The sequence below is a fragment of the Cucumis melo genome, chromosome 8 (assembly GCF_025177605.1).
Source record: "Cucumis melo cultivar AY chromosome 8, USDA_Cmelo_AY_1.0, whole genome shotgun sequence".
NCBI classification, from domain to species: domain Eukaryota; kingdom Viridiplantae; phylum Streptophyta; class Magnoliopsida; order Cucurbitales; family Cucurbitaceae; genus Cucumis; species Cucumis melo.
Genome location: NC_066864.1, coordinates 2,773,035 through 2,785,613, shown reverse-complemented (window position 1 = coordinate 2,785,613; position 12,579 = coordinate 2,773,035). Strand labels below are relative to the sequence as shown.

At 31.0% G+C, this 12,579-nt stretch overlaps 3 protein-coding genes and 1 long non-coding RNA gene across 5 annotated transcripts; 2 read left to right on the top strand and 2 right to left on the bottom strand.

Annotated features, from left to right (window-relative positions):
• Positions 1–1,013: 1,013 nt before the first annotated feature.
• Positions 1,014–2,476, bottom strand: LOC103484659 (uncharacterized). The gene is made up of 2 exons (XM_008441849.2): positions 2,274–2,476; positions 1,014–1,740 (listed from the first exon to the last, which is right to left on the bottom strand). The coding sequence occupies exons 1-2, from the start codon at positions 2,286–2,288 to the stop codon at positions 1,318–1,320; spliced, it is 438 nt and encodes a 145-aa protein (XP_008440071.1). The 5' UTR covers positions 2,289–2,476; the 3' UTR covers positions 1,014–1,317.
• A 4,836-nt stretch (positions 2,477–7,312) lies between these two features.
• On the bottom strand, positions 7,313–7,928 carry LOC127150603 (uncharacterized). Its single transcript, XR_007823102.1, has 2 exons — positions 7,784–7,928; positions 7,313–7,680 (listed from the first exon to the last, which is right to left on the bottom strand). It is a non-coding gene; the product is annotated as an uncharacterized LOC127150603 (long non-coding RNA).
• On the top strand, positions 7,432–9,327 carry LOC103484658 (uncharacterized). Its single transcript, XM_008441848.2, has 5 exons — positions 7,432–7,803; positions 7,927–8,038; positions 8,387–8,468; positions 8,591–8,642; positions 8,944–9,327. The coding sequence occupies exons 1-5, from the start codon at positions 7,432–7,434 to the stop codon at positions 9,055–9,057; spliced, it is 732 nt and encodes a 243-aa protein (XP_008440070.1). The 3' UTR covers positions 9,058–9,327.
• Positions 9,328–10,057: 730 nt separating this feature from the next.
• LOC103484656 (uncharacterized) lies at positions 10,058–12,248 on the top strand. 2 transcript variants are annotated; one of them, XM_008441847.3, is made up of 3 exons: positions 10,058–10,468; positions 11,522–11,740; positions 11,848–12,248. In XM_008441847.3, the coding sequence occupies exons 1-3, from the start codon at positions 10,277–10,279 to the stop codon at positions 12,055–12,057; spliced, it is 621 nt and encodes a 206-aa protein (XP_008440069.1). In that variant the 5' UTR covers positions 10,058–10,276; the 3' UTR covers positions 12,058–12,248. The 2 variants fall into 2 exon arrangements, with proteins under 2 accessions (XP_008440069.1, XP_008440068.1); XM_008441846.3 differs by having other exon boundaries at positions 10,145–10,468; positions 11,519–11,740.
• Positions 12,249–12,579: the final 331 nt, after the last annotated feature.

The following is a 12,579-nucleotide window of genomic DNA, read 5'->3' as shown; positions in this document are numbered from 1 at the left end:
ATCCAAATGGCCTCTAAGTAGAATTGAACTTTTTTTCCCCTTAAAATAAAGGCTTAATATTTATTTTGTAGTAAGAATTCCATTAATCCTCGAGAAAATATGAATGACAAGGAATTAGATGTGTTAAAATGTGAGATGTTAATATGTTATCTATTATCAACATAAATATAAAATGTTATGACTTTAATTAGTTTAGTTCATTGGAATTGGTATGACCTACATTCTTAAAAGTCATTGGAATATTTATTGAAAATAACCTCAAAACAATTGATTGGAATAGTTTTTTCAATATCAACTTCTTCCATTGCATCTCTTTGACTCTTTTGAACTAAAAATTTACAAAAAATACTTTTGAACTAAAGATTTACAAAAATACAAAAGACAAAATATCATTTTAGTCTAAATATTAGTTAAGACACGTTCCAACTTTGGAGAGAGAAGATGGAGGAGAAAATGAGAGAGATTGAAAAATGAAAATAAGATTTATTAAAATAATAATTATTCTAATTTAAAAGTGACTAAAGTTAGACATTTAAAAGTAGGGATTAGAATGGAACAAACGTTATAAAGATCAAAGTGATATCCAACCTAATATTTACTATGAACCAAATCCTCCTTCATCTAGTGAACTAAAAGATTACACGATTTACGAATCAAATTCTATAAAAAGTAAGTAATATGGGGAGGAAAAACCCTGCAATCTCAATTTTCCAAAATGATTAACACGTTCAAAATAAAACCCCATCTACAAATGGCTTCTTTTCCTATAGTGAAATCATTTTTGGTTTAAGGTGGAGATATTTGTACCTATATGAAAATAAATAAATAAAAACCTACCATTTAAGTAGGAGCATTAACCTTTTGTTTGGAATCTAAAAGTGTTCCAAATACACTAAAACATTCAACCAATTTGAAGTTTATTTAAATTGGTTGTTGAATCAAAGAGGAAACAAACAAAAGAAACTATGTTAGTTATATTGTTAAGGAAAGGACAATTCAAAACACAAAAGAAATTAGTAAAATATGATTTTTATTCAAAGCTAAGAAACAACATATCCAACCACACAGAATAGTGAATGAAATGACACTTGTGGGTATTGACTTCCATATCCCGTATTGGCAAACCTTAAATCCAACTCTGTGTTTTAAAACTCTTTTGTGACTCAATTCGAGTTGAAACTTTGCCACTACGAAAATACATAGATAGCCATTTTAACTCCCAACTCTCATATGACTTTGCCTCAATCCATAGACCCAAACAACATAAGAAAAAACTAACTCCCCCAACCAACTTTTAACATTTTAAACTTTCTCTCTTTATTCCTCTGCTTTTGGCTTCTCTTCTTCAGCTGGTGCTGCAGCTTCTGAGCTCTCTTCAACAACTTCTTCACTTTTCACTTCCTTAGCCTCTTCTTCTGCTTTCTCCTCAACTGCCTCCTCTTTGGTCTCTTCCTCCTTCTCTTCAGCCTCCGCCTCCGCCGGTGCTTCGGGTTCGGCTGCAGGCTCTGCCTCCTCTGGCTTGCTCTCCTTCTCTTCCACAACTTCTTCCTTGGTTTCGACTACCGGTTCAGTTTCAACGGGTGCCGGTTTCTCTACCTCCTCCACAGGTTCAGGGGCAGCTTCCTCCTTTTGTTCTTGAGCTGGGGTTTCTTCAGCCACTGGCTCTTCTACAACTTTCTCCTCAGGTTGGACTGCTGGAGCTGCCTCAGGCTCTGGCAATACTACTGGGGCTGATTCAACCTACAAAACCCAGATCACACAATTGATTATTAAATCGGAAGTTGATTTTTGGTAATGATGGAATCAAATGGCAATGACTTAAAAGGAACACGTTGTGATTGTTCAACAGCTTTATACGATCATTTTCATATGAGAGAATGTTTGTCAATAAATCACCTACTCACTCAAAAGCTCAAACTAATCTATGTTATATCACTAGTTAATCCAAAAACTTAAAGTGATAGGTGAAGAAAAATTTAATATAATATATATGGTCTAACAAAGGCCATTAGTTTGTTCTTTTCATTTTCTAGTAGAATATATGATCCAACATATTTACATAGATAGATAGATGGGGGAGAGAGAGAGAGAGAGAGATCATTTGATTGCATTAATGAGAAAAATCCCAGATTGCAAGATCAATCAATTGGAACTTGATCAAACTTAAATAGACATTTGTAGGAGATGAAACTTAAGAGAAACATAGAGAGTTAGAATGCGACAAGAGAAGCAAAAACAAGATTTTGGAAGAGGTATAAGAAGCTTGAATTTACCTCAATGGTGGCCATTTGGGAAAAAGGAAGAGAATTTAAAAACAAAGAAACAAAAAAGATGAAGTGAGAGATGAGTTTTGAGAGAGGAAACTAAGAAAAATGTGAGAGAAGAAGTTGATTTGTAAGAAGAAGAAGAAGAAGAGAGGGGTTTATATAGGTGTTATGAGGCTGAGGAAAAGAGCTATAGAGAGGCCATGAGGACTCCAAAGAAGAATCTTTACTAATCTTGCCACCTCATTTAGCTGACATTTTTGAAAGGACATTTATTTTGTCTACCTTTACTTATTTTTCTTTTAAAACACTCAATAATACATATTTAGTAATTAAATAAAATCCTATTTTTTATTACTAAAATGTTTTGTGAAAATCCGATAAATATTAAAAAATCAAAGGCGAAACACGAGTGAGATCGTAAAACATACGAAGAGAAGAAGTTTGATATGAGAAATTAACTTGCATCCAAACATGAACTTGGAAGTAAAAACTTTATTACAAATCCATTAATTTATTTATTTATTAAGTTAGAGTGGATCTGATGAAGGTTTTGTTTTGAAGGAAGAAAGCAACGAAATAATAATAATAATAAATGGTATTTAAAATGGGTTTGATGAAAGAAAGGGAAAATGAAAAGGGTGGGTCATGGGGTGTGATTGATGTGGTTGCTGACGAGGCAAAATATAGGAAAGAGGAGAACATAGGCCGGTGGCTGAAGTTGGGGACGGGGGCCACCAGATGCGATCTTGACCGTTGAATTTAACATCAGAGATGGACCCCATCAAAACCGAAGGTTTCTTCTTTGCTGGCGTGGCACATTTTGCATTTTGGCCTTTGGGATCGTAACCGCCCTTTCCTTTCCTAATGGGCCCCATCTCAATATGCTTTCCAGGTCGGACCCTCGTGACCCCGGCCCCACCTCCCCACCCCCTCTTTCAATTTGCCACGTCATATCTTACTAATCTTTTCAATTAAATCCCACAAAAGAAAGAAAAATCCCTTAAACCTCAATCCTCAACTTTTGAAATATCTCATATATAACTATTCATTTCCGATCAAAAAAATTACTCCTAATAACAAATTGGGTAAAAATATTTATATATTTTCATCTGTCTAAAAAAATTTATTAATATATATAAATGTTAATAAAAGTTTATTAGTAACTATTAATATTTAATATTGATATAAACTAAAAAAAATTTAATGTAAAATTTTTTGTTTTGTTTTTTTTTTTAAACGTCCAAGGTTTGAATATAAAAATTAATAGATAAGTTTTTTTAAAAAAATTAACTCAATTATTGGTATAAAGAATTTTGATGATTTTTTATTTTTAGAAATATTTGTCAATATCTCAATATTTTCATTCTTTATTTTCAACTTTATCTCTTAGATTACTACTACTATATATTGATTTGGGAATAATTATCTACACTTTATGATGTGACTTGATTTTTATCTAACTCGAAATTTTCCAGCACGATTCACTTGGGTTTTGCATTATATAAAAGTTCATTGATGAGAATACAATCACATCAAAAAGTTAGTAAAAATACTTAAGCCATTAGTATATGGTTATATGAACACATATCATGTTGTGCTTAATCCATCATTTATCTATTTTATTTAATTTGACATGATGTAATTTAATTTGACAAATTTCCGATTGAAAACTATATAATTAAAAAAAAAATAGCATCAAATTTCTCATAAATGGAAACCCACTCACTCCTCATTTTAAGGGTTCAAATTCTTAGAACCATTGAAGAATACAATTTAAAGTTACAAAGTGGTTTTTAATTTTAATTTTTTTAGAATTTAACAACAAAATTAGGTTTTTGAAATATCAGATCCAATGCAAAATGCATCATTACTCATCACATTTTCTTCATTTGCGATGTTCATCATTTTCTATACTTTTTTGTATCTATTCACATTTTGTGGTTTATAAAAACAAAAACCAGCCACGTCACTAATTGAAAACTTTATATTAATCATTTACTTAATTTTAAATTAAAACTATAATATTCCCGAATACAAAAATTATAAATAAAGAAAGAAAGAAACGTGTTGGTATACATTGACAATAGGAGATAAATTTAAAGTCGTAAAAAATGTAAAATAATAGTGAATGAAGATAATATGGGAGGTGGGGATTAGGACAAAAAGTGAAAATTGGGGAGAGTTAAAATAAAAATAAAAAAGGGAATTAGAGATGTGGATCTCAATACGAATAGTAATACAATTTGGTTATTTGGAATTAGGGCAAGTGGTGAACCGGAAATGCGTGCCATCATGCATTGGCCTTTGCCTTCTCTCTTCCCCTCCCCTATTATTATTATTAGTATTATTAGTATATATCGAAAAGACTGATTTACAGCTGGACGGTGATGATGTACCTTTTTTGGCGGGACCTACTGGAATACTGCCATTTGCTACCTCCAATAACTATCTGCCACGTGTAGATCTAGATTCCTCCTCTCGCATGGAACCACATACATACTTGTCTGGCCTTTTCTTACTTTTTAATTACGTAATTTTCTTCTTTCTTCTTAATTCTATTTCCTTTTTAATTCCTATTCTTTGTAGTCGTCGTACCTCTAATCTTTATTTTAAAAAATAAAAAAACAAAAAAAACATAACTGTTTAAAAATTAAGTTATAAGAGGGTTGAAAAAAACAGGAACATTAAATCATCTAATTAAAACGTAATTAGAGATGATAGCAAATTTAATTAACACAATATAATTAGGGGAAGAAGAGAAAGAGAGTTTAGTTTGGAATGGTAAGTAAGTAAATGAAATAGACATTAGAAAAATGAAAAAAGTAAAAAAAAAAACATCAGGTGGGATTTGTGGATGGGAAGGATGATGGACAGAGAGTTAGGATGTGAGTGGTTGTAGGGAATTAGGGTAGCACGTAGGCATTGATGATGTGGACCCAACTCTTCCCATTTTGATACGTGGTTGTGGGCCCCCCCTTCCCCCCCTATTACTATCATAATTAACAGTTACAAAAACCTTAATTATTCTCCAAATTATGTCATGTCCTATGCTACCATTTTTATTTTCTTTCAATTTCTTTTGTTCCCCACCCCCACACACACAAATGATTCATATATCGATTCCCCTTTCTTACCGCTTACCTTTTCCCCACATTTTTACATTCAATTAGACAATAACAAACACTAAATGAAATGGTTCAATTACCTCTCAACTCTATTCTATGTAAATATATGATATACTTATATCGATCTCTATTAATGATAGTACCAATCGTAAACTTTTATTAATTTTCAATATCGATAGGTTAATAATAAATCTTCTTTTTTTTTTTCTTTTAAATGGTTGAAGCAACACAACTGGTATATTTTAAAGTTACCAAACTCCTTTTATATATTATGTTTTAAAATATGTGGTGTGGATAAAATTATTGACAAATATAAAATTTAAAATTGATGAAATAGTAATCGGTGGCATGTAAACACGTCAGATGAGGTTGTCAAAAGCCAAGTCCAACTAGGAAAATAAAAAGGTTCATTATTTTTGTTGCTGCCAACCACTTTTTGACATTTTTCTGACCTTTATTTATGGTTACAATAATAATAATAACAATACTTTATTCTCTAAATTTTTAGGTCATATTCGTTTAATTTCTACGAGACTGTTTAAATCAAGAAATTAAATTATAATAATTTATATAATTTATAGGATGTATATTATTTTTATTTGAGTTATATTAGTACGTGTTATTTAAGTAGAAAATTGTAAAGAATAAAAAAAAAACGAAAATAGTAAAACCGATAGTAAGTGAGAGGTTTTAAAATGATGTTGATTTGTAGCTAATTGAAGAGTATAAACGAGCATGATTTGTTGTAATAAAAGGTGATTATTATAATCTTGGATAATACTTGTTCAAACACTTTGATCTACACGTCTATTTTATGTTTTTATTGAATCAAATTTTCTACTAAAAAATTTAATAGGCGAAGAAATTTTAAAATTGTATTTATTAATACTTTTTTAGGGTTTATATATTGTCTAGTAGAGGATGGAAGTTGAATGTCTATATATTAAAACTTAATTTCATTGACAGAAAGAAACTAAAGGGTTGAGAGGATTTTTTTTTTTTTTTTTGTTGAATAATGTATTTGAAAATTAATAAAATAATTATTAGGGACTTAATTAAGACATTAAAAAAAAATTGAAAGACAAAAGCTTTTTATTTAGATTTGATTTGTGTATTATTTAAACTCAAAAGAATTTGTTGGAGAAGTCTGTAAAGGGAAAAGGTAACGAAAATTCAACGGCTTTACCCCAAATCTGACTTCACAAAAAAAAAAAAAAAAAAAAAAAAAAGCTTCACGTTTTTTCCTTTTTATTTTATTATTTGAGCAACTATGAATCAACAACCCCCACCCCCTACTTTTCTTTTAATTAATATACATAAATATTCAACTTTTCTTTAGAGATTCAATATATCAATATTTAACTAAATTTAATTTTGTATTTAAATTGATTAAATAATAATAATAATGATGAACAATAATATATATTTTTTAATTTTTATACACTCCAAGAATTGAATCCAAACGAGGGAAATATATCAATTTGGGGCAGCAAGGCCCAACTCTAACTATATTTCGTTTTAAGCCCATTCCTCACCAACACTTGAACATTAAAAAAAGTTGTGGATGGAGGAATCTAATTTCTTACCTTCTCAAGTAACATCTCAATTCAACTCAATTGAGTCGGTTGGTTTGAACACGACATAGTTGAAACGCTACCATATTAGTATTTCGAAATTTTCCAATCATATTTAATTTGACACTTGATTTTTCTTTCCACGATTATCTTCACCCATATAGCAAATTTATAATTTTAACCTTATAAATAAAATAAAACACATGTTTCTGGCTAATGTTTGCATTTGCAATGTATTTTGGAACCTATTCTGATATTGGCAAAGTATGAACAAAGATTCTTGCTTGCCGGCAAACGAAAAACACCCCAAGTTGCTTAACAAAGAGACAAATTAAATTCAGTGGAAGGAGGGAAAAGCATATATATATATATATATATATATATATATATATTTGTTCTTTTTTAATTTCCATCTCTTCATACCCATATTATGATAAACACAACCAACTTCAAATAATTTCTCTCATGATGGCAGCTCTCTCTTCGTTACAAAATTTCATTCATTTCCCTACCTCATTCTCAATCTCATCAAACTCCAGAAATCTCAACGCTGCCGCCTCTTTTCACACCACAATTAATAATAATAGCTACCTCCCTCCGCAGCCGCTCTCGACCAAGCGTCGTCGTCGACCCTCTCTGTGCGTACAGTGCCATGGCGGTGGTTCTTTTTCAATGAAAAATCAAGACGACAACGATGACAACGATGAAGACCCTCTGGAAACAATCAACAAAGTTTACAAGAGTATAAAAAAGAAAGACGTTATCGAGTTGGCTAATGTAATAGCTGATCAACGTCCAGATATCATGGATTCCATACCTTTTCTTGGAACCAGTCTGGTAATTAACTTCATTAACCGACACTAGCTGTCAGCCTTGGGAAAATGATTGAATTTCTGGTGATGGAGTGTACTAAATATTGATACATACATATGTGTTGTTGTTTGTTATTATTTTGGTCAGAAAATGAGGAAGTTGGTGTCTAATATGGTAAAGGGATTACAAGAGAGCCTTGTATTTTACGTCCTCCCAACAAAAAAAGATGGATCAATGGTGGGCATTAAATGGAAAGTAGGTATATATTCTAAAACTAAAACCCACACCTTCAATTTGTTTTAAGCTCTTTTAGTGCTAAACCACTAATCTAACTCTCCTTTTATCTTTATAATGCTTTTTTCTCCATCTCTTACTATATTTTGTTGTTATTATTTATCAATCTTCCCATAACATTTAAATTTCTTACTCAAATTCTCAAATATAAAAGAACTTTAAGAAAATCACATTAATTTATATTTACATATATAATTTTCTAAGGTTGCTTTGATTTGTATGAACATGGGTGCACTTGTAAATTTAATTATTAATAAATAAAGTCTACATGATTACCAAACAAAACCTAAATGATCCATCGTGGCATCAATAGGTTGGGAAAAACCATTGGTGAAATCTAAAAAAGGAATCACCATCCATTCTCACCATAGCTACGTTGGAAAGTTGCTTATTGGGTATGTACTAAATCAAAATATTTTCTCTAGAAAAAACATATCTTCTTCTTTTTATATCTTTGTTCGAGTTCATTAATTATTCTAAACATTTCTTTTTCTTTTTAAATTTGAATTGGATTTAGAAACTTTGAGACGTTATTGGAACCTCTTCTTCAACTCATGCCAATGAAAATGGTGAGCGAAATTCTACGAAATTCTAAAAAAAGCCGATATTCGATCGTTAATTCTATTCTTATAATTGTCAAACAATTATAATAACTTTTAATTTTTGTGAATATATATATATATCACACACATCTAACCTTAGGTACTGCCATATTATGTTACTTATAATTAACGAATTCATAGGATAAAATTCGAGTTTAATAAGAGTGGAAACTTTCCAATTAATTAATTAATTAACCGTACACTACATACATAATTGGTGAAGTAATAAATTATGGAATTACAAATAATGTTGATCATTTTGGAGCAGATGAAATGGAAGGATGAAGAGCCAAAGTCAAAAGCAAGAAGAGTTGCATCTTTGTGTTTGGGTTTATTCCTACTCCTCGTTTCTCTTTTCTCTCTCCAATTTTCTATTCGTTAATTTTTTCTATCATAATATATAATAAAAAAATTTGTTAACTAACTATTTAATTAATATTAATGTACCTAATACCATTTTTATCTGTATACATATATACATACATACATACATATATATTTATTGAGAGTTTAGGTCATTTCTGTTATATGCAAAAGTATAATAATGGACGCTTAGGTTTGTAGTAATGTAACCTGCAGCCTCCATTTCTCTCAATCTATCTTCTTGTCTCTTTAAAACTTTCATGAAAATAGAAAATTCTATTATCATCTACTCCTCGTTCTCTTCGTCCTTAATCTCCTTATTGCGTTGGGTATGATATATCTAATCTTATTTCTATTCTTTTTAAAATGTACGTAACTAACAAATAAGTGGAGTGTTATTCTTCTTCCATCATTTCAATTTTTTTTATGTATTTATAATTTTTTGAATGAAAACAATCCAACCATCGATTTTTTAAATGATAATGAATGATTGTTTTATTCAATATTTCAAATATTATTATAATCTTATTTTTTCAATAATGTTTTTCAAATCAATTAATAAAGAAATGAGTAGATATATTTATTTACTAATTATTAGTTTGAGCGCAAAAATAATGTTAATTTTTTTTTGGATAATTATTATTTTGAAATATCTATAATTTTTAATTCATTATTATTATTATTTTTTAAAAATAATTAATCACACAAACTTAAACATTACATAAGCTTATATAAAAATGATTTTGAATCGCTTATGATATAAGTTAAAAACAAACGTTTGACAAATATTAAATATGAGATGCAAACATATTAAAATGATGATTGGAATGATATACATTGGTTCATAACTCTAAAAGTTAAGCAATCAAAATTGTTGTTTTAATAAATTAAGATAAATAAAAATAGAATTGATGTTAAAAAATTGAAAAAAGGATAAAAAAGAAAAGAATTAAATTCATAATCTTAAGTTTTTTTTTTTATTAAGAAAAAGACTATATGTTTAATTAATGATTTGAAGATGATACCAAGAGAGGGTGAGTGGATGCAAATTACGGTGTGACAAAGCTTACTTTGTTTAGATTTTTATTAGTTTGTTACCATAAAGTTATCCCCCTTTGAATACAAAGCATAACCAAAACAAAACCCTGAGGCCAACGGCGCTGGTGTCTCTTCTCCAACTCTGACCATCACATTTCAAAGCGGAGGCCGTGGTTTATCGGCCGGGAGATGCAAAAACAATGCTTCAGGCTCTAAATCTAAGAACCTCACCTCCGATTCTGGCCCTATCCTTCTCAGTATCCGATGACCCAACTTGCTCCGCCCTCCCATTACTTCGCCCTCGTAATCCAACGCACAATTGGGCGCTTTTGCTGTCCAATCTCAAGTGCAACGGCAGATTCTCTTGCCTTTTCTCCAACAATCGAAGAGAGGTGCTGTGTTTTTCTTCTCTTTGTTTGTTTCAACCTTCAACTGATTACAATTTGTAGCTTGTTCGTTTTCCTATTCTGTTCGTTTTCAACAACCTAGTTAATTTTCTGAGATTGATACTTTCCGGCCCGATTTTCTCTACTTTTTCGAGGAAAGATAAATGGGTGGCCAAACTTTATGCCATGGATTTGCGTTCTGTGGCTTACTTTTTGGGGGCAATTTTTAGAACATATGGAAGGACCACTGAGGTTGGGTAAATACTTCAAAGCTAGGATGGGAGATAGGATGATTTGGAGTTGGAACTTAATACCCATAACAAGCTTCAAATGGATGAGAATGGGATAGCTTTGTTTGGTATTGCTAGCTACAGCTATTTGTAGATTTATTAGAAAAATTTAGTGGATATTAATCTTCCTGTACTTGAATTCTTTAACTTAAGAAAACCATTAATATGTGCTTTCGTATGAAGAAATCTGGAACCCGGACCGCATGAACTCTGTTTTTTGTACAATAGGGCGTGAAGTCATTGAGTTATGTTCACTTTAGCGTTTGCATGTACTCTATATCTGTCCGCTTTGGCTTTACTAAATTTGGTCCTAAGAGGAAAAAAAGGGTCAATAAATCAAGTAGACTGGCTGCTGAAAAACTGAAGTATAAATTGTTCTAATCCTGTCTGATAGAGGACTCAACTTGTTTCTATCCTTTTCAATTATTTTAAGGAAGCATTCTTCTATCCTGTGTTTTTTTGTTCATGAGAATTATAAATGATCGACATTTATCCTTGGTAGCTGTAGTTGCCCAGTTACATCATTTCCCTTTCCCCAGGGCAGTGCCACTATTTTTAGATATGCACATCCACCCCTTCACTTGCCTCTCAGAAGAATGAGAAGAAAAAAAGAACAACAATGAGAATTGATTTTATGTTGTTATTTAACTTTCTGGATCCAATGTGCACCATATACGAACTTACAGTGCATTCTTCTTCATTATCGGGCCCAACAAAGTGTCTTTAGGAAATCTTGCTTAAATTTGCCTTCTCTCTTTGTTGACAGCAGGAACAAGCAAGGAAGGCATTAGAAAGTGCACTTGGGGGAAAGAAAAATGAATTTGAGAAATGGAATAATGAAATAAAGAAAAGAGAGGAGGTTGGCGGTGGCAGTGGTGGGGGACGAGGGGGTTGGTTTGGATCAGGCGGATGGTTTGGTTGGTCTGATGACCAATTCTGGCCAGAAGCACAACAGACTAGTCTTGCTGTTTTTGGTATAATTGTGATGGTAAGTATTTTCTTTTATAACCCATCGTAGATTCTGGTTATAACTATTTTAGAATGCAATCTAACTAACTAATCTCTCATTTCACTGCTGCAAATTTGGAATAAAAGTATCTCATAGTTGCAAAGGGTGAACTGTTGCTTGCTGTTATTTTCAACCCACTGCTTTATGCTTTGCGAGGAACAAGAAATGGATTGACTTTTGTAACTTCAAAATTTTTGAGAAAGTCCTCTGCTAGTAATTATGCTGAGGTTGAGGAGATTTCAAACAAAGATGTCACTGCCAAAGATAGAGTTGCAAGGAAATGGGGGAGCGATTGATCTTTTTGACCTTCAAATAGGCTGCTATGTAATTTTTTGGAAAATGTTTGGCTTCTAGAAATAGTTCTTCGTTTTTATGTGGATTACTTAAAGGATAGTTTCCTTTCAAACCAGATGCTTGAGTTTGTTCCCCTCTTTAACAAAATTCAATCCCAAAGTGAATACATTGGATTGCATAATTACTCTTTAAACTTTGTTATATCTAATCTAACATTTATTTTTATAAACAGATAACAAACATAGTTCTTGAAGTACAAGAATTAGAATAGTAAATTTTAACGTTTGATGGGCAATGTCTACTTATGACGATAAAATCTTCAATTATTCAACACAATTCATTCCTTTTGTCATAAGAAAACTACAGTGATGAAAGCTGTTACTTTCACCCCTCAAATATAGATGAACAGAAAATAAATAAATTAAAGATTTCTCATTAACAAACCCTTTTGAAGGATATATACAAAATACAATTTGTCCCGTGAAATTTCTCAAAATAATAAATTAATAGAAAAACTTCAATTT